The sequence below is a fragment of the Colobus angolensis genome, unplaced genomic scaffold (assembly GCF_000951035.1).
Source record: "Colobus angolensis palliatus isolate OR3802 unplaced genomic scaffold, Cang.pa_1.0 Scaffold19, whole genome shotgun sequence".
In the NCBI taxonomy this organism is placed as follows: domain Eukaryota; kingdom Metazoa; phylum Chordata; class Mammalia; order Primates; family Cercopithecidae; genus Colobus; species Colobus angolensis.
Genome location: NW_012115043.1, coordinates 11,092,188 through 11,118,073, shown reverse-complemented (window position 1 = coordinate 11,118,073; position 25,886 = coordinate 11,092,188). Strand labels below are relative to the sequence as shown.

At 40.5% G+C, this 25,886-nt stretch overlaps 1 protein-coding gene and 1 long non-coding RNA gene across 5 annotated transcripts in view; one reads left to right on the top strand and one right to left on the bottom strand.

The window, feature by feature from the left end:
* Nucleotides 1-14,376, top strand: part of LOC105510591 — a 51,842-nt gene extending 37,466 nt beyond the window's left edge. The window contains exons 4-6 of the long non-coding RNA XR_001001582.1: nt 3,652-3,954; nt 12,215-12,338; nt 13,276-14,376. This is a non-coding gene — a long non-coding RNA (uncharacterized LOC105510591). The remainder of the gene's footprint in view (nt 1-3,651; nt 3,955-12,214; nt 12,339-13,275) is intronic.
* RORA (RAR-related orphan receptor A) overlaps nt 1-25,886 on the bottom strand; it is a 149,773-nt gene that overhangs the window by 28,307 nt on the left and 95,580 nt on the right. For all 4 annotated transcript variants that reach the window (XM_011940473.1, XM_011940472.1, XM_011940474.1 and 1 more), the window contains one exon: nt 15,159-15,244. In XM_011940473.1, the coding sequence (XP_011795863.1) occupies nt 15,159-15,244 (86 nt within the window). The remainder of the gene's footprint in view (nt 1-15,158; nt 15,245-25,886) is intronic.

The window sequence follows — 25,886 nt, the reverse complement described above, 5'->3', positions numbered from 1 at the left end:
TTTGTCAAGATGGGGGGTCTGTGTTGTCCAGGCCTGTCTTGAACTCCTGGCCTTAAGTGATTCTCCCACCTTGGCGTCCCAAAGTGTTGGGATTATAGGCATGAGCCACCTTGTTATCTTTTTATTGCTGATTTATCTTTCAGTGGTTTTGCAAACTAGGGATGTATGCAGAAAAAAAATAAGATCAGTAGAGTCATTTCCATGAAGCGAAGCCGTGAAGGGTACAAAAGACGATTATTATCTTCAAAGCTTTAATTGTGAAGATAGATGACCCCAACGAGGGCAACACTAGTGGGGAGAGGTGAAATCCTAAAGAACCAACAGAGTGGCAGGCAAACTGATAAGAGTGCTCTCCCACCAAACGATTTTTCTGGAGGTCAATTTGGCAGTTGTATGAAAAATTTTTAAAAAGCCTACGCACTGAGCTAACCTTTTAAGGAATACACCTTAAAGAAATATTAAGAATGGTACAAAGATTTTCCTACAAGGGTGTTCTTCACAGTACTATTTGTAATATACAAAATGTAGAAAGATCCTAATTGTCCAACATTACTGAATTAAAAGAGTCATATTGTATACTCATACAATGGAATTCAGCAACCACTACAAATGGTATTTCAGAAATATTGATATAAAAAGGTGATAAAAATATACCATTGAATTTTTTAAAAAGCAACTAAAGAGCTACACATAGTATAATCCAAGTGTTGGGGGAAAAAGGGCGTCCATATATTTACTATAAAAGAAGATTTGGAAAATTATGCCCCAAATTGTTGGCATTAGTTGGTGGGGCCAATCAGATTTTATTTTTCTTTTTGTCTATCTGTGCTTTTTTTCCCCCTACAACAGGCAGGTGGGAAGGTATGTGAGCAGCTTGAGAAGTGCACCTGCCTTCCTTTGTAATGGTTGGGGGCCTTTGTTAACCAAGTTGATGTATATGACCTCAGTTTCCAGTTCTTTGGAAAATCCAACCTGGGATGGGACGGGGCAGGACCCTGACTTCTCACTCCTCTTGTTTTCAGCCAGGCTGCTTGCTAACCTTGACATGGGCAAGGCTGGGGGCCTCATGTCTCAGACTGGCTCTCTGTTGTACTTTAACTCTACCCTCTATCAAGTCCCGCTTCTTCTGTAAAGCAATCTCTCTCTTCTGAAAAATATCTAAAGCTATGTTTTTTATTTTATTTTATTGTTTGTGTGTGTGTGTGTGTTTCCCCTGTGAAAAGGAAGTAAGAAGAAGTAAAGCTTTCTTTGGGGCTTACTAGCGAGAATTCAAGAAAATATAAATGGTCACAGAGGCAGATAATCCTTAGAAAGAGATACCAAGAGGTCAGCTGTGTAGGTATTCATTTTCCTCTGAGACACATGATCTCTGTCCAAGCTGAAAGGTGTTTATCTCCTTCTTGAGACTCTCTCACCTTCATACCCTTGTGTAAAGGCATCGCTGTGGATGCCTAAAATCAGGAATTTATTTGCTTTTCTTTTAGCTGAAGTTGAATTTTGTTTGCTTCACATCAAGCCTGTTACAGTTTCTTCTATGATCACCAAATATGGGGAATGTCTGAATGATCTTTTTTTTATCTTTAAGTGGAGCTAGTACTTGAGGGCTGCCATGCTGTTTCCTGGATATCTCTTCTGAAGACCAGATCGCGGCATCTGTCACTTTTCTTTCTAGGCTCTTTTCCACCTTGCATATTTCTTCTCAGAATCCTCTCCAATTTCTTCACTACTACTTCTTGTTTTCTTTTTTAAAACTGAGGCAGGGTTTTGCTATGTTGTCCAGGCTGGTCTCGAACTCCTAGGCTCAAGTGGTCCTCCCACCTTGGCCCCCCAAGTAGCTGGGATTACAAGTGCGAGCCCCTGTATCTGTTATTATTTCTTCATTTCTTTCAAAAGTCTGAAATCCCGAACTAGACACAGCTCTTGAATAATGGTTGGGTCATTAGTGAAAAGGATGCCACTTTTTAGTTTGCATACACATATTAAGTTAACTTCCATCCACCATTAATAAAGTCCAAGACTGTTAACGCAGAAACCATATATTAATCATCAGTTAGCTCTGCTGTTAAGGGCATGAGGATAATGATGACAGATTATCAGTCTTAATGAGTACTTGTATTAAACCATATCTTTTTATTGTGTATTTTGGATGCAGACATCTTAGGGCTTTGCAGACACTGGAGGGACTGCCCTTTCGGGGCTGGAAAACTCCTACATACAGCAAACAACCTGCTGTCAACCACCTCTCACACAAAACCAAGCGGGCCAGAGCCCATATCCAGGACACCTTCTTCATCAGGCCCTTACGCTTCTAGCCATGATTCCCCTGCCCCGGTCACACCAGGGTCAGGTACCAGTCAGTTAGGGACAGCCCCTACCCCCTAGCGCCATCTGTAATGATTCAAACTAGCCACTTATCCTAAACCTGCTCATCCTGCTGCGCCTTCCTTTCTGTGGAAAACAGTGGGGGCTCTTGGCAGTGTTTCTCCACATCCCTCTCCCCTTCACAGACCCTGGCGCTTCCCCGTGTGTCCCCTGTACGGTGGGGCATGGGCTCTGTCTCTGGGGATTTGTGAGTCGAGCAGTCCCTCCTTAATCGCTGTTTTGCTTTCCTCGTTTCAGTTACTTGCGTCAATTGCAGTAAAAGAATATTAAGATATTTTGAGAGAGAAAGAGAAGAGATGCAAAGAAAGACCATGTTCACATAACTTTTATTACAGTATATTTTTATAATTGTTCTATGTTGTTATTGTTGTTAATCTCTCATCATGCCTAATTGATAAGTTCAACTTTATCACAAGTCTGGATGTATGAGAACAAATAGTATCTAAAAGGTTCACAGTTTCAGGCATCCCCCTGAGGCTAAGGGGGACTACTGTGTAACAGACTTCTTCCTTTGTGACAGTCATCTCCACATGTGTGTCTTACGATACCTGATTAAAACAAATCCCAAGTACCATTGAAACAGCACTGACTTTGTACTAGGCACTCTATGCTTTATGCAGATTGTGACATTTACTTCTGACAAGGGCAATATTGGGCAAATGCTATCATTTCCCTGGTTTTAAGGCTGAAAAAACAGAGGCTGAGAGGTGTAGTGACTTGCTCAGAGTCCCCGCTCTAGCATGGGGTAAAGCCAGGATATGACTTCACATAGTTTAACTCCAGAACTTACACTGTCATCTTGTTTTGTTTTTCTGCTTCTCTTGTGTGTCAAAAGAATTCCTCCTTAGTTGTTCTCATACAGGGCAACCATTAAATTAGGTAGTGTAAAAAACAAGTTATACAAAATAAAGTAGCAAGAGCGATCTACTCTGAAATTAGTGTTTTCCCTCACATTAGCACCTTTAGCTGACCCAGCTTCCTACCGCCCAGACATTTTACAAAATCTCTTTCTGCAGTTGTCTCCTGATCTGGATTAGGAGTCACATAAGAAAATCAGTCTCATGAGTCCATCATTTTTCCTCATTTCTGACCAGAAGTATTCTGCCCCATTTACTTCACCTTACTTATTTCTAAATCACTTTAGCTCTTTTAAACAAACAATGAAACTTACTGCAAGGGCACCGAATAACTATCATTAAAGATGTCTGTGTAATTATGCCATAAATTGCAATGCAAACTCATGAAGCATTCTGTATGTGCTTTGAGCAGTGGCACTGTGGCTGGAACCAATGTCCAGCTTCCACACTATCTGCTTGGAAAAGTATTACCCTTATTTGGAAGTCTCAGTTTGAGGATTTGGGGAAAGCAGGCACGCAAGCAGACATGCCTTATTCTTTACAGCATCATTTATACCTCAAGTAAGTCAGCTGAGCAAATGCCTGCTGAAAAGTTCTGGGAGTGGCATAGCTAAGAACCAGAAAGGAGATCTTTCTTTTGGATTAAGTCAACAGAGTCATGCCCACAAGGAGAACTATCAAATATCAGACGTGAGAGGTGAAGTGGGGTTATAAGGTGAGAGCTGAGAAGGGAGAAGCAGGGTAAGTAAACCTCCATGACTCAGACGAATACTGAACTTTGCATTTCAGGAAGAATGAGGGTTTGGGTTGCTGCTGATTTTTCTTTTAAAAACCTCTTCTTTTCAGTATTCCTTGTGGGGGTGGTTCTCAGAGGATTAAGGGTTTGGAAAATTAAACAGATAAAATACTAAGGGTTAAATAACACACAAGAGGAAGAAAGATTAGAAGAGAGGAAGAAGAAGAAAAGTAGGAAGTGTGGTAGGTACCTCCTACCTCAAGTACTTCTAAGTACAGAGAGAGATTCTGTCTGATTGGGGAGAAATCCTGCAAAAGAATTAGGAAGTGAGTGAGCTGAAAGATGAATTTCAGGGCTTGGAGGTCATACAGAGAGCAGGGGAAGCACAAAGCTAGGGCATGAAGTTTTGGGTGGAACTGAGGAGGTGTTAAAAAAAAGTGCTGAAGTTGTGAGTTAGCTGGGAAAGATAATCAAGTACATAATTTGGCAATTTTGTTATTTCTAAAACATAAGCTAACAAATTACTTGGCTGTCGTAAAAGTTCACTTTTTATGGATATTAAAATACATGGAGATGTGCATTTAAACAAACATGGTGGGCTTGAGCCAGAAAGCCACCATGATACATTTCAGGTAGTCTATGCTTAGTGTGACTGTTGGCGCACTACCACCACCTAGTGGCAGCATATTAACACGCAGCTATTGCAAATAGAAAATTAGAATAAAACAAACAGGCCTTGGGCGCTGAAAGAAGTTGAGAGGTTATCAGGTACAGTAGTTCACATATGGGTGATGCATCAGAAACACCCACAGAGTTTTTAAAAGATACACCTTAAGATTTATCAAACTAGAACCTTTGGGGATGTGGTCCAGGCATACATAGTAGTTTGAACAATAAGAAATTGCCATTTTTATAGGTCAAAAAATAAAATAATTGTTTTTTTTTTTTTTGAGATGGAGTCTTGCTCTGTCGCCAGGCTTGAGTGCAGTGGTGCGACCTCGGGTTACTGCCACCTCTGCCTCCCGGGTTCAAGTGATTCTCCTGCCTCAGCCTCCCGAGTAGCTGGGACTACAGGTGCGCACCACCACACCGAGCTAATTTTTGTATTTTTAGTAGAGACAGGGTTTCACCATGTTGGCCAGGATGGTCTCAATCTCTTGACCCTGTGATTTGCCCGCCTTGGCCTCCCAAAGTGCTGGGATTTACAGGCGTGAGCCACCACACCCGGCCAAAATTGTCATTTTTATAGTACATATTTTTTAAAAAGCTCCCTGAAGACTTTGACTTCCTCTTGTTAAGAACCAGAGATTGATTCTAGTTTTCTGATTTGCCAAAAACAAAAATGAAGCTTAGAATGTTAAATGACTTGTCCAGGGTCCTATGGCTGGTAAGGGTCAGTGCTGGGACTCAATCTCTTGTCCTCATTTTAAGTCCAGTGCCCTCTCACTTAAGTGTATCTTCTTCAGTGTGGGACAAACAAAACAGTGTCACACATTCTTGATTTCCTGACACAGAGTCCCTGCATATCCACCTTTTGTTTCAATTCCTACTGTCTCAAAGACATCTCTCCAGTGTTTCCTCCCTTATTTCACCTAGCTTTTCAAAACGCCTTGTGCTGAGTTTTATTTCTGATACGTGCCTTACCTTCTCTGGAAATTCTATTCCCTAATACTTTTTCTTTAAGAAAAAATGACTGCACACTATGAATTTTTCACTGACCCCACTAGATGGGAGCTTGCAAACTGGGATGGAGGCCGTGGTGTTCAGGAGAAGGCTCATACCAGTTGCAAGAGCTGAGTGCTAAAATTTCAGGAATTTTGTTGTTAAGGCTAGTTATTAAATGTTATTACACATTAACTGACACATTCCTGACATAAAAAAATTAACTACTTTTTAATGATTATTTTACTGTTATCAGTGTTCTTCAGGTTATCTACATCAATTATCCTTATATCTGAAGGTGGGAATACTATATCATGCTGTGCTGCTGTGCATACCTTCCCTACTCTGCATTCTGTGAAAGAGCAGGTCGGGTGGCTTGAAAATGGCCATTGGTGGGATTATTTACACCACAGAAATTGGCAAATGCTACAAATCAGGGTTTATTATTTTGCTTATTGTCTAGATTTAAACAGTGATGGCCCAATGTAGTGGCTCATGCCTGTAATCCCAATACTTTGGGAGGCTGAGGCAGGAGGATCACTTGAGGCCAAGTGTTTGAGACCAGCCTGGGCAACACAGACCCTGTCTCTACAGGAAATAAAACAATTAGCCAGGTGTAGTGGCATGTGTTTATAGTCCCAGCTACTTGGGAAGGTGAGGTAGGAAGATTGTTGGAGCCCAGGAGTTTGAGGGTGCATTAAGCTAAGATTGTACCACTGCATTCTGGCGTGGGCAACAGAGTGAGACCCTGTCTCTTAAAAAAACAAAAACAAAACAAAACAAAACAAAAAAGACTGGGTGTGGTGACTCACATCTGTAATCCCAGCACTTTGGGAGGCCAAGGTGGGCGGATCATGAGGTCAAGAGTTCCAGACCAGCCTGACCAACATGGTGAAAGCCTGTCTCTCTACTAAGAATACAAAAATTAGCCGGGCTTGGTGGCAGGTGCCTGTAATCCCAGCTACTCAGGAGGCTGAGGCAGGAGAATTGCTTGAATCCAGGAGGCAGAGGTTGTAGTGAGCTGAGATCACACCACTGCACTCCAGCCTGGGCAACAGGACGAGACTCTGTCTCAAAACAAATAAACAAACAGAAAAAACTGATGAAAATTACAATAGTGCAAATTAAACTTAACAGTACCTCATATCTAGTGATCCCACTGTGAGTAACACAAAAAGTGGAAGAAATGTTCTTCTAGTATTTGTAAACGATTAACTGAGTCAGCAAGGTTATTCATGTCATCATTGGCGAATGAATGAAGTTCCAAAATATCTTTGTTGTTTCACTCTCTTATTCATTAATGTAAACAAAATATCAACAACATTCATGTTGGAACTAGTCTTTCCTCAACTGTAACCATGGGGATAGAGGTAAGAGTTCAGCAAAAATCATGAGAGCATTCAGTGAGAATTATTTGTCTATATGAAATTTAAAATAAAGAATATTGTGTATTTTATTATTGTTCGAAAATTATGTGAAATTCTATCAGTGAGATAGATACCAAAGTTATCTACATACAGACGGACCCTTTTTGCTTTCCTGAGAGCCAGTTGTTCACAGCTTACCAGCATGTGGCTGGCCTGAGCCTCATCCTCGCTGTCACCAGCTCCCTGTCATGTTGTTTGAATGCATCCCCCTGACTTTGGAGAGGCATTCACCCAAAGTTGTGGTTTGGCCTTCTAGAGCCCCCACTGACTTTCCCCTTACCTACATAAGTTCTAAACACTTTAGCTGAGTTTTTTTTTTTTCTTTCTGGAACAGAATATATATATATTTAGAGACAGAACAGAATATATATATTTAGAGACAGGGTCTCTGTCACTCAGGCTGGAGTACAACAGGGCTATCACGGCTCACTGCAGCCTCGACTTCCTGGGCTCAAGTGATCCTCCCATCTCAGCCTTCTCAGTAGCTGGGACCACAGGTGTATGCTATCGTGCCTAGCTAATTTCTAAATTTTTTGTAGAGGAGACAGGGTCTCGCTTTGTTGCCCAGACTGGTCTTAAACTCCTGGCTTTAAGTGATCCTCCTGCCTAGGCCTCCCACAGTGCTGGGACTATAGGCATGAGCCATTGCACCCGACCTAGAAGAGAATATATCTTGACCTACAGCCTGTTTCCCAGCTATCCTCTCCAGTGTTTTCTTGCTCAGTGACAGGCATTATCTTTCCCTCAGTTACTCAAGGCAGAAAGATGGGCTTCACTGAATCTCTGCCTCCTCCTCCCCACCCATATCCAAGCATCACCAAATTAGCCTGCTTCTTGGCACCTTCCTGTTTCTCAGATCCATCTACTTGTCTCCATCTTTGCTGCAGTTTTCTTAAGTTTCCATGTCTTTCGCTTCTTGAGTTGGTTATTATACAGCCTCCTAATTGGGACCCCTGCTTCCATTCTCATTCCCTCCAATCCATTTCACACAGTTACTAAAGATATCTTCCTAAAACATCACACTCATCAAGTCACTTCTCTGCTTATGAGCCCTTAATGGCTCCCTGCTGATGACCAGGCAATGACCACATGTCCAGGCAGCTCTTCTCAAAGTCATACAACGACCGAGCTTAAACTGCTATGTTCACAGTTCCCCAAAGAAACTCTCTCCTTCCCTTCAGGATTCACTGAGAAGACATTCACTTGTTCTGGGAACATTCTCTGACCTTGGCCCTCCCAAAGCTGGTTGAGGGGCCCCTCCCATGTGTACCCTTAAGAGTCCTGTATTTATCCCCCTCCTAGCCCTTACCTTGTTGTATTATTAATGTCTGCCTTTTCCAGGGACTGACTGCCTTGTTTCTTTGTTTCCAGTAGCTAACCCAATACTTAAAGAAGTTAACAAATACTTGTTGAATGAACAACTAGAGGAAAAAATGGTGGCAGTGATAAAAACAGTGGTGACAATATGCTGAGCACCTACTCCCCACTAGGCACCATGTCGGACACTTTGCCATCATTATTTGCAATCCACAGCAACCTACAACTGCAAAGTAGGGATATGTATCTCTGCTTTACAAATGAGAAAGTTAAGATAGGTTAAGCCATATGCCCAAAGTCACAGAGCAGGTGAGGAGAGGGCCCAGGATTTGAATTCCTGAATCCTAGGTGCATCTGATTCCAAAGGCCATAGACTTCTTAATATACCACCTAAAAAGCACCAAGACAAACATGTAGGGCTGACTGAATAGCAACAACAACAAAAGATGAACAACAAAACAAGCAAAAACCCACTTTTCATTTCTGTAGCCCAAGTTCCCTACAACGGTTCAGATGAGGGCGACGGCATTTTATAGGGTATCAAATACCAGGTTTCCATACAGGTAGGAAAGTACTCATTTGTTAGATATATTTTAAAAGCCTGGAAATATGCCTGACACTTCCTACTGGAGTTTTTAATAGTTTTGTCTAAGAGTATGGACTGGTTGGATGCGGCCCTGTAGGTATGGCTGGGAAGGTGAATGGGGGTCTGATTCTGAGTTGTCCCCTCCTGCGTGGGGCTCCTTCTCAGTGAAACACAGGCTGAAATGCTGATCTGATGTTTGGTCTTTTGACAATTTTCACTTAATGAATTGATTCCTACAGTTCATTAACATACCCACTTCCACTTCTGTATACACATATGTCTTAATTAGCTGCTCATTGGCTGTTTAATTACAAGAAAACAGCTGACAGCTGCCTTGCTGAATTCTAATGGCAGACGCTTTGGAATGGCTACACGCTTGCTTTTGACAACCAAGATTTCTTCATAACTCTGTGATTTATTATGAATGCTCATCTGCCTGCCCAAATTATTGTATTTTCCAATACAACTAAAAATTGGGAACTTGGGGGACTGCTGAGGTGGGTGTATGTCTACCTTTCATTTTATGTCTGAGACTAAGAAAAATGGACATAAGAACAGCGGAGAATCTTCTATGTGAAAGCATGTACTATGTTACAATTTTATTTATCTTGGCAACTTCCTGTTGAGAATGTTCAGAAGCATGGGGGGTGAGAAGGAAGAAATATCTTTGGCGCAAAAGTTAACTATCTGGCTGGGGGAGAAAAAGAGGATAACTTCATTTTACTGAGGGGTAAACAAAGGTCACACATGTATTAAAATCAAGCAGATGAAATTATAAAATTAAAGTTGGGTGGGGGGCAGAAATAAATGCTCAAAGAAGTATATGAGGAAAAAAAGTTGTTCTTTAGAAAGGGTAGGCAGCCTCATTCACGAAAGTTAGCTGGTCCAGCCCTACACTCATACATGTGGCAGCAATAAATCACAGAAATTCAGATTTCCTGAGCTACGTTTTTGTTCAATAGTGACTGGCCTCCCTGTAGAATTGTATGTGCAAGTGGTCTCTGATTAAAGCTGCCCACGTGTTGTATTTGGTAAGTGTCGATGTCTGCTTTGACTGTGTTTTGCCATACTCAGATCCAATCCAAGCGAAGACATTCAGCAATGGTTATTCCCTAGCACGCACGTGGGACCTGCCCCAAGCCAGGTGCTGTGTCAGGGCCCAATCTACAACATGGCCTCGAGCCCGGCGTTTTCTGTGAGCTGAGGAAGGGCAGCAGTTACTGAGACATGATTAAGATCTAAACAAACAAATAAAAAAAAATCTGAATCATCGTGATGCAAATTGGGGTTTAACATAACCCTACCACTTGCACATTTCATCACAGGACTGGAAGATTTAGCTAAACAAAAATTTTCGCTTACCGCCTGTGTATAACCGAACCGAAACTCAGGCATCGTAAGGATGCAATAACAGCTTGTCCTTCCCCAAGTTGAATTTTCATTGTAAATGCCTAGCTCTAATACTGGGGCTGCGTATTAAAAAGTGTTGAAATAAAAATGTTGAGCCTGAATGTATCAATGGTGAAAAGTGGACAGAATTAGTTCATGGCTAGCGACATTTCACAACCGAGATAAAAATATTAGAATCCTCTAAAAGACAGTTTGGGCCTAAAAGGAACATTCATAAAAGCTGCTTTTTAACCTAAACATAAAAAGCTCCAGAAATGGCTTTAACTACTTCAGTGGGGGAAGGTGTCACTTATACACTCTAGATATTTTTGAAAGGCTTATTAACAAAATATATTTGTTATTGTTAATGCAAATATATTTGATAATTTGTTATCTCAAATTACTGGGTAGAAGAGGAAGCTTTGAATAAGACATCATCTTAAATGTACTGACTGATGACTATATATTGGACAAATGAATGCCACTTTATTCTTAGTCTTATCAAGAGGAAAAGGTTTTCAATGTAATCAGAAACCAATTCACAAACCCCAGTACTGGATTGTGCATTATCATTAAAAAACTTGCAGTTAAAATTGTATAGCCAAAATGTCTAAAAGGATATGGATTAAAAAATGTGTGTGTGGGTCTGTGTGCGTGTGTCTTGAGATCAAATGTTCATCCTCATCATCTGAGCAGCCACTATATCTCATGATGAAATTAGAAGTTGAATGGCAAACAAGATGATTTCTCAAAAGCAAACCTTAACCAATGATTATTTTCCTCCTAACACTTCATATTTTTATTCACTTTGAAGATTGAACTTTAACATCTACAGCCTCTAGTGTTACTATGGCCTTTTCCTTTGCTGGCATGGGGCACGACCTGCCCCTCCTCCCTGGCAGACCTGCCCCAGCTCACGTTATGCCCCCTCATCATGCTCACCCAAGGCTGAAACTAAATTCTTTTCCAAGAGCTCAGAAATGTCTCTAGGAACAGAACTAAAAACCTTGCAGGCCTGGATTCTAACATATGTTCTTCCGAAATGCAATATTCAGGCTGAAGCAGTGCCAATACATTGTTCCCTGATTCTTTCAAGAGAACAAGTGAAATACGTTTATAATTAAACCTTGGCATAATGGAGTCCTTAAAAATTTGAGGATGGTGTGCCTGTCTACCCTCATCTTCCACTAGCCACAGAAAGTGACCCTGTGCTTCAATCAAACTGAGTTATGGGCTGTCCCCTAAATACAACCAAGACTGCCCTAGTTCTGGGCTTTTACCTCTGCCATTCCTTGTTCTCCTTCTTCCTCAGCACAGAATGCCCTCCCAGCCACCTTCTCTGGGAAAATCCTTCCTCAGCTCCAGCCCACGGTTGGTTCCTCCTCAGTGAAACCTTGCTAGGCCAACTCTCCTCTAGACTACCTAGGTATGCTGCCTAGTGGATATGTGTTTCTGTTTTCATATGTGCAAACACCACCGTGCCTGCTCAATTTTTTTTATTTTTAATTTTTTTGTTGAGACGGAGTCTTACTATATTGCTCAGGCTGGTCTTGAACTCCTGTGCTCACATATTCCTCCCACCTGAGCCTCCCAAACTGCTGGGACTACAGGTGTGAGCCACTGTGCCCAGCCTATAGGTGCTTATATGTGCTTCTTATGTATATCATAGATGGTGGCCTTACTCTATAGTTAGTTCTTGCATTGCTATTTAGCTTTCCCTACACAGGCCTCATCTCTACAACTAGACCATAAACTGCTTGAGGGAAAGATTCGGTCTTCTATGTCTTTGGATCCCTTACAGTGCTTACATAGTGCTTGGGCCCAAGGGAGTGCTCATAGTATTCTTTTTTATTGACAGATTCTACATAACACATTGCGAATGGTCACAACAATCAAGACTACACCCATAGATGTCCCAGAAATAATATCCGACTATACAGAGCAGCATTACCAAGCCACCAAGAAGTCTGCCTAGTAGTATGGCACCTGCGGTCTCTCTACAGACAGCAAAGGGGATGGGGAGAGGATGAGCCGGGAACAGCCAGAACAGCCAGAAACGACAGAAAGAGCTACCAAAGCTTCTACTATTTTTGCTGTTCATGTGTAATGCTTAGCAACTATGTGCCAAAATCATTATTTCAGCAATTAAACAGGTCCTCTAGTTTCTTATGGTTTCAGGTTGTTAATTTAAAAATGCAGTTTAAAGTACATTCACAAAATGATTAGCTCAGAAGATGACTGATCACCGTTTTTCTCTCATGAGATATCTATTTGATATGTCTAATGTGAAATTTTTCTTATGTTTAATTACACTATCACAGCAAAGTTATTTACAATTGATCATGATAGAAACACCTTTACCTGGTTAGAACATGATAAATAATTAACATAAAATGGCAAAAATAGAAGTCTGACTTCTATTTTTATAACTAGGAATAAAAGTGTTACAGCAGAGGGAAATTATAATGGAGAACAAATAGCATATGTATCAAATATAAACATATAACATTGTTCAGGTCCCTGGCTAGGCACAGGCCCAATCTGTTAACAAAAGTATGTTTTATTTGTTTTGTGGTTTTCGTTGGATAAAGTCAACAGAGCAGAGGAACAGAGCCACAGATAACTGAAAACCACTTTGGCACTGAGGAGGTCTGCAGACAAGATCTGGAAGGGAATCTAGAAAAATGACAACTTTGGAATAATGGATACCTTTTGTTTTCTTATTGCTTTTATTTTTGTCATGATAAATGTTAAGGGTAAAAAGAAATTCACATTGTTTGTGCCTGTGTGAACAGTGGTACTCAGTCAACTTAGGTTTTACTCAATAGCATGTTGTTAATTAATCTTCCAAATTGTTGGGGTATTTTATATGAAGTAGCCCTACCCCTACCTTGTCCTTTTCCCAGACTCGATTCCTAGATAATCACTTCCATCAATTACGAGATAATCAGTTGCCTTACTGACAGACTCAGAGGAAGCGATCAGTTTTTTGGGCAGAATGAAGGGACAAGTAGCGAACTGGCATCCGGGATGCTGCCTAGAACCCTGTCCATTTTAGAAGACACCCAGGTGATACGCAATGCACAAAAAGCACTGGAACTCCCAGCAGGCAAGCACTGCAGTCTGTAAACGCTCTATTAAGAAACACCATGGCATGTCTACCAGGGACACAGATTTGGGAGGCAGAACACAGACAGGGTGAGGGTGAAAGGCAATGGCTACCTGGCCATGTCAGCCGAACCAACTCCAAAAATCAATGCGATGACGGTGGCCACGGGCAGCTCACTCTCACCTTATAACCTGGGATGGCATAGGCCAGACAGATTGTTTCATTTTGTTTTGTTTTTCATTATTTTTATTTACTTTTTTGAAGAGAGGGTCTCACTCCACTGCCCAGGCTGGAGTCCAGTGGTGTGATCATAGCTCACTGTAACCTTGAACTCCTGGACTCAAGTGATAAACCTGCATCAGTCTTCCCTGAGTAGCTGGGAATACAGGGACACACCACTATGCCTGGCCTCTCATTTTGCTTAATTTATTTATTTAGTCACCTAATTTTGAGGGAGGGCAGATTTTGGAAGTAAAGGGCATAGATGGTTCTGTAGTATGCAGAAATCTCAAGCTTTGCTAAGATGGGATCAACATGAAGCATCTGTACATGTACAAATTAGCAAATGTTACCATGACTAACAGTAAAATGAAGAATTAAGGAAATTATGAGGTTAATTTCCTTGAAGTCTCTTAGTAGTCATTTGTGTCTATAGGTATTTTACAACATTGTATTTTCTAATTTAACGAAATGAAAGCTAACCAAATTCGTGGATTTTATTTTTTGACTCAGCCTCAAAAAGCCTTAGGGCTGATTCAGGCCTGGTTGTAGCAATCGGCTGTCTCAAAGGCCTCCTGAATGTTTAAATAGCTTCTCTCCTGTTTATTTTGCACTGTTTTATCCTGTAAGCTGTCTCAAGGCCCTTCCAATATAAGCATGAGGATTTAAATCTTCATAAATTGAGATTTGAATAATAGAGGTAATCTGGGCTTGGGGGGTCTTGCCTTATTGGGATAAACATCTCTATTTCCCATTTGCACATTATGCCTGTGCTGTACACATTGCCCCATGATCAAGGTCAGAAATAGTAAAAATAGTCATAGCAGAAATAATACTGATAATATTTGGAGTTAAATAGCACTTTTCCATTTGTAAGGACTTCTTTATGTACAGATTCTTCTTCTATTCTTGGAATAGTCCTAAACAGTAGGAAGATCAGGTGTTATACCCACTTTAAAAATGAAGCAAGTGAGTCACAAACAGATTAAGACACACTTAAAACAATATGGACGAGTGGAGGCAGTAGGACTGGAACTCAGGTCTTTCTGATAGCTTTCCCACAATTTTGCCAGATGTGTTAACATATGTGTGCTAACAATAAGACTCAATGACATTCCAATTAAACTTACTGGAGATATCTTTTTATAAGCTTATGACAGGGACGTTGTAGAAGTCTGGAGTTAGCTCTTTTTAAAAAAAGGTTACCACAGAGATTGCTCATCAGTTCAACTCTAGGGTTGAAAGTGACAAGCAATGCTCAAATACCTTTTTGTAGTCTATTATTTTGAAGGAAGGAGTAAAAATATATATAACTTCCTTAATTGTAATTTAACACCAAAATATTTCTTCTGTCCTGTCATTTCTTATCACTCAAAATTCTAAGGAGTTGAATTTTAAGACGTAAGTGGAGGCATAAAAATCACGAAGATACATTTTAACATTAATAGAAACAACAACAATTAAAAAGGCTTACCTTGCAGCCTTCACATGTAATGACACCATAATGGATTCCTGATGATTTGTCTCCACAGATCTTGCATGGAATAATTTCAATTTGAGCTGCAACAGAAGCACGCAACCAGTTAATTACATTTTCTTTTAAACACCTTATAAAAGTGTTCCCTGATCAGCATTTGTATAGTGAAAACTAATAACCTGCTAAACATTATACTACATTAACTATTCATTGCTGAACTGTGAGGGTCCCCCTAGAGCCCTGGACTAAATTATCGCTGTTCGTTATATAATAGCTTTCGGGTTATTAAAATGGGTCATTTGAGAAGGTGTTTAAGAACCCACAAGAAGACTGGAATCAGCATTTCAAAGCCTTCAAGAACTGGAGAGTTCGCAGTTTAGGCCTCAGAGCAAAGCAGATACTGAAATGTTTCCTCCAATCTCATTTTCTATCATTATTTTTAAAAGGTCATAAATCTGTCTTGGCTGAGCATTATAGCTTGACTGCTAGAGAAAAATACACTCCAAAAAGTCAGGTCTAGTTAGGAAAATGATTCAATTCAAAATATTAATAAGTTATATATGATGGTAAGAATTCCTTACTTATCTTTTAAAAAATTAACGCAGTTGCCATGTGTTAAAAATTAGTCCATTTGTGTACAATCAGAACCTTTCAACCACAGAGTTAATATCCTGTTTGAATTTAATAATGATGAATCCTGACAAATAGGATGTATTGCTTCTGAGTTCTTTACATTGGAAATTTGGTTCCTGGTACAGAGGGCATGTGTTTCTACCCAACTGATTATTTAAAGATGCCTCATGCTAGAAGACTAGCAAATAAAATGTATCACACCAAAGTTCTCAAATAAGGCAAAGCGCACTTCTGAGCACACACATTATATCTCAAAGTTAAAAAGAGCATAATTAAGGATAAAAAAATAAGGAATAATTAGGCAAAAGAAAATCCTTAGATCAACTATTAAATAGAATTTAGATGGGAAGTAAAGACCAATGCTGAGCTTCTATAGACAGGATGGGAACAGTCACCAGTTTACCTGGAATGTGTCATGACGCTAAATTCATTTTCCATGGTTTTCACTACTGGGTATCATGTTAGATTATCTACTGAGTTACACACAGAAACACAGTTGCAAGTGCCCAAGTCTGTTTCATTTTTATACAGCCCTTACCTAGCCCCAGACCTTATACACAGTAATTTCTTTGTCCAAAGAATATGTCACACAGTGTAAGTACCACACATAGACACACAGCCCACTCTTTCTTCTAATGTAATCCCATATCCTGGGATATTTCCACAACCACTTACTTTGGATTTGAGGTGATGTTGTGTTCAGTACTTACAGCACACATGAAACTATTGGATTTAACCTCATTATAAACCATGTGTACTGCTAACTCCCTTTCTCAGGGCCTAATACAAGTACTGTGATGACTTATCCATCATTTTTTTACTGCTTGCATACTGAGTTTCTTTCCTGTCCAAATTTAAAGATTGTTCCAAATCTCACATCCAGTGTATTTTCTATACTCTGGAGGCTTTCTAGTACCCCAATAATGGTGACTGTGGACACTAATAGGTATAGTTTGAGTTAAGCAACTTAATATGTTTAAGGTTGCATTCAACAAAAATTGTCATTTGCAAGTGTGCCTCATGTTAACACTTGGCTTGATTTCTTCAAGAAAAATTCTTTATGAAATATGAAATCTAATAATGTCTCATACTTCACAGTCCTTCCGATATGTTTAATATAGTCAAGGCAAAGGTTTGTGCCACAGATCTGCAACTCTCGAGAAAGCGACTTATGCCTAACATTTTCCAGAGACACAGAAAAGGCAAGTGAAAGTAGAGAAATCGTGAAAGGTGTTATCAGCTGAGTTATTGCCTACTTTTCCCTACATGAATTGAGTAGGCTAGAATAAGAACTAGCCTCACTACCTTGATTCTTAGGAATATAATAATTAGGCAACATAAAGTCCTTGAACCACCCATTAAACAGAATTTATACATGAAATGAAGACCTACTTGGAGCTGCTTCTCCCCATGTCTCACCTCAAGGTGTAATGACAGAAATTAGGGATGAACAAACCTCTTTAGGTCCTAGCATTTAAGTCAGCATCAAAACTACCTGATGCTAAACTTGGTCCTTTTAAGAGTTATCTTCATTCCATCTTAACAATGGGGGAGATCAAGCATGTCTACTTAGTCCTCTATAAGAATATGAAGGCCCTGGGCAGGGCATATTGAGAACACTGAGTAGAACTGCATCTGGACAAACTGAAAATGATATGCAGTATTCCTGTCCAGTTGGCCTGGACTCACAGTGGATTACTAATGAGAAGTGAAGTAACGATGTTTAAGGCTGTGACAAAGATGCCTGTCTGGCATGGAGGACTGCTCATGATAGGACTGGCCTTGGGAGTACTGTGCTGGCCCCTGCACTTCCATCTTTGGAATGGCTCATGTCATGGCCCAGTGGGTGTGACGGTAGGTGCGAGTGGGGAGCAGTTGTAGTACAGACCCCAGAGTTCGGTGCCACTGTGACACAGGACTGATGGCCTGACTCAGGCTTCAGATCACAGGGCTTTTCAGATCTGGAGGATATTTGAGCGGAGACAGTCATGAGATCTGTGAAGGCCAAGAAGCTTAGGATAAATGGACTCACTGTAGATTGGTATTTCCAAACAGTGGGGGGCTCCGGGGGGGGGGCATTCACTTAGATCTTTGTCCCCATGGTGTCTGTGCTTAGTTCCAGTGGGCTAAAGAATCAGAATTAACTGAAACAAGCTTCACTGGGAATCTCACGGTAAGGTGGTAGAAGGGTTTCTGGATAGCAAGTTGGGGTATTCTGATTGGTTAAACTAGTCTCCTAGGCTCCCTCCTGCATGGCTCTCTTATCTCACATGACAATTTCAGTTGCAAATGCTCTTTAGGAAATGACTAAAATCCCCCTACTCCAAAAGCAAACCCTCTGAATGTGATCTGATCACACGTGTTGAAATTCCCAGAAAGCGAGCATTTGCAGATGGGAGCAGGGTACTTGCTCAGCCCTTCATTTAATCCAACAATGCACAAAAGCCCTCCCCATCCCCCATTTTAGTCAATTTCCAGAATTCAAATTAATCCATGAGAAAAAAATGCAGTCAGTGCCTTGCAAATTTTTCAAAAGGAGGCAGTTTAGTTTTGTGAATTTGAGTTTTCAATCCAACAAGAAGGAGGAGGACAAAAATCCCTCTGCCCTTTGCCTTTCATCATGTAGGCTTTTTGGTTTCCCACCAGGTAGTGTGGTGTCTTCTCAAAACCTTCTTTTAACACAAATTATGACTCTTGGCCCATATATATACTGCACACATTAACTCAGCCAGCATTTCAAAGGACGAGTTCTGTCAGACAGCACTACTGTCAACGTTCACAAGTATATTGATTAAATTAGCCCACATACATATTCATCCCAGCAAAGGAGTTTATTGTGTAGTGGAATATCTGGAGCAAGATGCGCACATATAATCATGAATTGGCTTCACAATGAACAATCTTGCTATGAAAAATTCTAATTTGCCCACATTTTCAGCTCTATTGCCTAAATAATTTGCTCTCTGATGCACTCTGTAATTCAAGCAGGCTCTCCACACCTGCAGAGGCAAATTTCTGCAGTTTCAAGGAGCTGACAACAAGTGGCAGCCGGCGTCAGGAAATCCTGGAATGCAAGGGTGCTAATTAACCAAGTGGTCCTTGGGGCTAGGCTGTCATTTAGCACTGCACGTCTATAAAAAGTTTGCTTTGAATTTTTAATTATCAAAGGAACAAGAACTTGGGCACTAGCATTCTTAAGATGACATTTATTCCTCAGGACGTATCTTAGGAGATGTCATGGTCCAGAGAACAATGCCCATTCTCCCAAACAATTAAAAAAATAAAAATTGTATGAGAGGCACGCAGTACTTCATTCTGTGAGTAGTGATCTCTCAATAATAATCTAATTTCTAATAACATCTACATGTATTTGTGCTAATAATGTGTTATGCAGTATATCTCACTCCTCCAACACCCTATGCGGTAGGCATCACTATTTATTGTTACTGTCATCATTGTCATCATCGTCATTGCACTCTTGTTAAGCAGTCACTAACCGGGGCTCAAAAGACATCCCCTAAGTAGTTTGTTTAAACTTAACACACTACTCAGGAATCGATGTCACTATCTCTTTCTGGGAGTTATCCGCTTAGTTTATAACTAAAAATAACCACCAACCTTCTAGGCCACTGATCCCAGTTTCACAAATTTCTGGTTAGAATTTTAACCCTAAAATAACCAATGCCAACATCTGACAGTTCTTAAGGCCGGGCAAATTACTTAAACCTCTCTCTGAGCCTCAGTTTCATACTTGAAGATTCAAGGATGTCATACATAAATGCATACCATATATATGATATCTGTATGAGCATTTTCTATATGTATTCTCTCTATATGCCCATCACATAGTTCTTAGAAATAGTTGGCACTCAATAAATAGTAGTTATTATTATTGTTGTTGTTGATAAGAAATCCTGCCTTTTAGTGAAATGAAATTCTTTCCTCCAGACTGTAAGCTCTTTCTGAGGTGGGGATAGAGAAAAGCTGCTTATCCTCCAAATAATATGACAGTCAGTTCCTACCAGCTACCACAGCAATCCTTCACAACATTGCTGCTTAACTGTTTGCCACAACACAGTGGTATGCTGCAATAAGTTGCAGGAGTGTCACGGGGAATTGGTTACTAATAAAAGTTTTACAAAATTAAAGTTTTTTATTTGTTCACATAAAAACTAAACTAATATGGACCCAAGGTTACCCCAATAATATCGTTCACTCTAGCTCACTTGCACAATCATATATTTTCTTGAATTGGACTGAACGGGGTGGGGTTACTGCTGGCTTGCCAGGAAACGGCCGATGGACGAACCTTGAGTACACCTATGGGAACATGTCTGTCATGCTTATGAATGTCAACCAATTTTGTGTGTCTTGCAAAAACGGTCAAAAACTAGTGCTTTAAAAAGCCTATCTTTTACACAAATCTGTTGATGTTTTTTTTTCTGGAATGCAGAGAATATGGAGGACTTTTCACTTGCTATGTTACATATTTCTCTAATGTTTGAATTTTTTACAACCAGCATGTATTACTTTTGTAAGCAGAAAAATCAATAAAGATTAAAAAGAAAAACCCTAAGGCATTTGATTTTATTTTCACTAAAATGGCTTGAGTCCTTTATGGATTAGTCACTTTATTTTATCCCCTGTTTAAAACTGCCAGGGTATTAAAGGCTTCTGCAGCTGCCTGAATGGCGGCCTGGCTTGCGTGTCAAGGTTAGTCGGGGGAGAGCTGAGGAGTCTTCACCTTGATCCCTGGAGGGACTTCAGGAGTGCCAGATTTCTAGAATTTTGTGGCCCTCTTATTTCAGGGCTTCTAAAGATGGCCATGCAGGGTGTGCTCTGCCCAGTGCGGCCTAACTGAGGGGGCAAAAGTAGGGGCTGAAATGCACCTGGCTGTGAGCCTTGCTGCAGAGCGACTGCAACAGCCTGGAGAGAGGAAGCCTTTCTTCAATCTGTCTACCCAGACAAGCTCCCTTTTTTCAAACCCTCCTTCCAGGGTTGGTGCTCCTTCTCTATAGTGCTAGGAGCGGAGAGTTCAGGGAGTAACATGCTTTCTCTTCACTCTGCCATGGGAGGCCCCAGGCCACCATAAGGGTTTGCAGAGAGTTCTCATTACATCTCCAAGTGGAAGGGGAACAGACCATCAACCTGGACCTGTGGCTTGGGATAGAGTATCGGTACGTTCCATAGCCCAGGCATGTTCAATGGCCCTCAGGGATGAGGAGAGCCGAGTTTTAGCTGCATCCTATGCAAACTAACGATCAACTTGTTTGGCCACTTGGTCTACTAAGTATATTTTAAATATAACACTAATATGTTTCCCTAGTATATTATTTTCTTCTCTTGATTTTGGATTCTTTCATGACAGTACTGAATTAGATCTCCAATTAGAAGGCCCTACTCCTTCAGTAAGCAGTCTCATAGTCATTTTTGGCAATAATAATGCCTGAGTTTTTGCAGAATTCTCTAGTTTTCAAAGTTTTGATCCTGTTAGCTTGCTTTGATTTTCGTGCTTTCACCATCCCTAAAGGAGGCAGACAGGTATTATCACCACCATTTTACAGATATGGAAAATGAGCCTCAGGAGGGTTAAATGGCTTCTTCTCTATGTCCAGATTTCCCAGGGCTTTGATACAGAAACAGCCACAAAAAAGACAGACTTGGTGTCTCTTTCCTATTCCGGATTATTTGATGTGTTTAGATTTATGCCATCACCGATCGGGGGCTCTCAAGGGGACATAACACCAAAAAGAAAGCACTGGGAGTCAATTCAGCTAAGAGATAGAGTTGGGCCTTCCAGGTCTGCCTCCGAGACTAAACTCCCTGGGTGGCCTCAAGCAACTCACTTACACCTCCACTTCCTCCATCTATAAAATGGGAGTAATTCTTACCTCCCAGGCAGGTGGTGGTAAATGAGTGCTCACAAAGCTCTTTGAAGATGAAAAACGTATATACATGGGAAGCTTCAGGAAGCCTGCCATATCATTCGTGGCAAAGATTGGGACGCTGTGTCCTATTACCCATATCCAGCTATGCCACAAAGAGAATAAAAATTACACAGTACCATAATTCTCATCTGCTAGCTAGACTTACATTTTTTTTTAATCATTGGTTTCCAAGATGCTTTCCCGAGGGACTGATGGGTCCAGATGTAACTATCTTACTCACAACTTAGAAGAAAAAGAGCACTTAGATGGACAAGTCACCTCTTTATGCAAAGTCCTTGACCTGGCTTTATCTAGGGCTTGTACAGTCTTGCTGGGGCATCGTGGAAATGGCATAATTCCCACTTGTTAACATAATAAACATATATGTCACCCTCTGACACCCCAAGCCTTATTATTAAGTTGACATCTGACTCAAACGACTCTATCAAATTATAGCCATTTAAAAAAAGTTCTTCACCTTACTAAATAAGCCACTTCTTAAAAAACTTCAACTGGATTGTAATTTCTCCTGAAAACTTAATGGCTTTAACAAAAATCATTTTTCAATAAAAAGTGTTGAGTATACCTGCCAGATGGCGCACGCGCGCGTGCACACACACACACACACACTCCTCAAACCATCAAGAGATCAAACATTTGTGAACTAAATTTAAAATAAGACAAAATTGAAGTTTTGGAACTTTGACAATTTTTCTTCAGTCTTTTAAAGACATAGGTGTGCAAGAGATAAAATACTGGGCCACAATGCCCCATCTGAATTCAGAGAAAGCTGAGCTGTGTGTGCAGGAAATCTCTGAAGAATAAGGAAGCCAGGCACATCTTCTCATGTGGCTTTCTGTGAATATGCAGGTGGTTCTGACAATGGGAACTGAATATTAATCCTTTGTAATATGTTTCCATCCCTACTAAATTAAGCTTTCTAGAGAACTGACTCACATTCCCTGATGCATATGTATCTCTGCTAAAAGCCAAATCCAAATGAGCACTTTTATCCCTAGACAGGGAAATTCTGTCAAATCACAGAGGAAACAGATTTTTCATATAGAAGAACAGTGGGTGGCTTTGATTTTCAGATCCACTTCTCTCTAGAATTCTCCTATCACATAGTAATGCACAAACTGTTTAAATTTAAGGCATTTGACTCTTTACCTTTTTTGGTATCTACCTGGTAACCAATTTAAACCTTGAGTGAAAGACGTGAACAGCAAGAGAATAAGCTTCCTAATACTTCATCCTACTCATCCAGTAGCTCAAATACTAAATAAATTCTCACCCAATAAATGATGCCACCATGATCAGCAATATAATCCTTTTTTTTCCTGTTTTTCCTCACTTTTGCCTTTGTAAACAGCAGACGTATTTGTTGTTAAGGATTTGTGGGGTTGTGTGATATCAGGGGCTAAGATAAAGGTAACTGGCCATTTAACCAAGGCCTTGAAGATTTTCTAGGACCCTGGGATCAGTAACATCTAACAAAAGTCCTCTTTCTCTAGAATCTCTTGGGGTGGGTTAAATATCATTTCATATCAGCAAGAAAGAGAACCCATTTAGTTTGCTAAGTGATTAGACTATGCTCAAGGGAAATTCCTAATAACGTTGTTTCCAACAATGGTGTCCCTTACATAATTCTGGATAATACTAGACAAAAAAAGTCATCTGACTCACAGAACTCCACGTAATCTTTTACTTGCGATCAACTTCACTCTAGATACCAATTCCGTTTTTTCTCCTTTACAGGAACAATTACGCTACATTTAGGTGAAATCTTCCTTACAGCTAAGAGCAGTGGGGTCAACTGTTTGCTTTCATTGCTCAAGGTCTGTTTTTCACAACAAAAAAGAACATCTTTAAAACCAAACCAAATCTGGCGATCTTACCTAGTTTCTGCTCAACCAAAAACATTAGACTTATTCTTACTGCATTTTATGAAACCATCTTACTTTACCCAGTTACCCCCAACATTCTCACACCTAAGCCCACGAGAAAACCACTCCACGTTCCAGCTGTCTTAACTTCACACCACATTTCACATAACCCCACAAATTCTTAACAACCATTGATTACTAATTCCACCTGCACAATTTCCATGACCCCCATAACTGTGCGGTCACAAAACTCCGCTGCATGAAGTAAGATGTGCAGAAATGGGTCAAAATAACAAGAATCCAGGTTAAGTCATAAAAGCTTACCAGGCAAAGGAACCCATCATTTCTTTCCATGAACTTTGATGGCATTCTGAAGATCCACTACTGCTCATTAAATAGTAGATATCACTCAAGAAATATTCCCCAACCAAATAAACTGGATTCATGGTAAATTGGAAATAACTTGTAACATTAAACGTTGAAAATGCATTTACATCCCTCTGTAGCAAGCCCAGAACACTAAAAAGACAACACATTTATAGTCACAGGAACATGGTGTCATGACATCAAAACTTTCTTGGTCCACAGATCATGTTAGTGGGTGAGGACTGTTAAGAGGATTAGCCCACAGCCTGTGTCTCTGCTCCACCTCTGTGCTGTTTTCCATTTCAAAAAAGTGTCCTTAGAATTAATAAGAGGATGAAGCTTTGGATGAGAGACGAGGGAAGGGTCTAGTTTTTATTAAAAATCACAGGCAAATTATTTAGGCTTGCCAGAAGCGGAAGTGTAAATGTTTTCCTATTAACCACTTTAAGATTGTAAGATCTTGAAGAATTAGTGACCAACTCCTGGAAATTCAACTAGTTCCTCCACCTCCAATTTCCAGGACATGGTCATTAACATCTAAACAAAAAATATGGCAAGTTCTAAGCCTTTCAAATGTATTTGAAATTGTGGTTGTATTTCTGAATTGTGGTTCAATGGTATTTCAAAAAATTCTCTTTTATAATGCTTTTCTAAGACAACCAGTTCAGCCAGGCATACTAATGACCAGACAACCTGAGGACTTGTTTCTGACTCTTTCTCTAAATGCATGGTCTTTAAACTTGCTGATTAAAGAAATATTTCCATTCTTAATTACAACATATAAGCTCAACCTGAGAATGGATAGCAATATTTGTGGATAGCTGAAGCACAGTTGTTTCTATGCCTATTCCCAAGGGAAAGCAGCAGGAGCTGGTGGCTATTTCTTAGTAGGAAAGGGAAATACAGAAAGAGGCAGCAGAGCCTTGGGGATTTAAGGAGTTGTGAGACATAAGGAGAAGAAATGCTCTGGACCAAGCTAAGAGATTGTCAGATTTATTTTAAGAAGGTCTGACATCTGAGCACCAATGCACGCATTATAACACCTCATAAATGTCACTTTTTCCCAAGGAAACGAAATGTATAGCCTGTGTGTTTATCTTGAAGCTACTTATTTTTATGTAAGTCATGCACTGGAGGCGAAGTAAGAACACAACAGCCATGTAAAGATATCAAAACGAGGCCCGCAACACTGTCCTTCCTATTCCATTTTCAGTTTTTGCTCCTCTAGTCCAAGGTGCTTCTTTTGCCTGCAGAGACAAACATTTCCGATGACATTCTATGACTGTCCTGAAAATATTGCTATCAGCTATGCACTGTTTGGCAATGTGTGTCTCTGTCACTTAAAATAGCTTGAGTGAGTGTGACATTATCACTGCAATAAGTGAATCTTTCTAATTTGCAGTAAAAGCGTACCATTCACACACTTTGGTACTTCAGTACGGCAAGGTTTTGAAATCCATTTCACACGTGGTGGCAGCACATTTCACATAGGATGGAAACACACTCTGATTGCTAACAGCTGCTGTGGGCACATCTTACTGTCACAGCCACAGCTCAGAATAGCAGGTCCTTTTTAATGCCAATAGCTGCTACCATCTTAAATGGTAACACAGGCACACACACACCACACATACACACATACTACACACATATACCACACATGCACACCGTAGCTCACACGTACCACACATACACTACACTCACATATACCATGCTCACACCACAGATGCACACCTCACGCCACGGCACACAGGCACACCTCACACACACAGGCACACCTCACGCCACGGCACACAGGCACACCCCACACACAGCACGCAGGCACACCACACACACGGCACACATGTACACCTCACACACAGCATGCACACCTCACATACGGCACACAGACACACCCCACACACGGCACACAG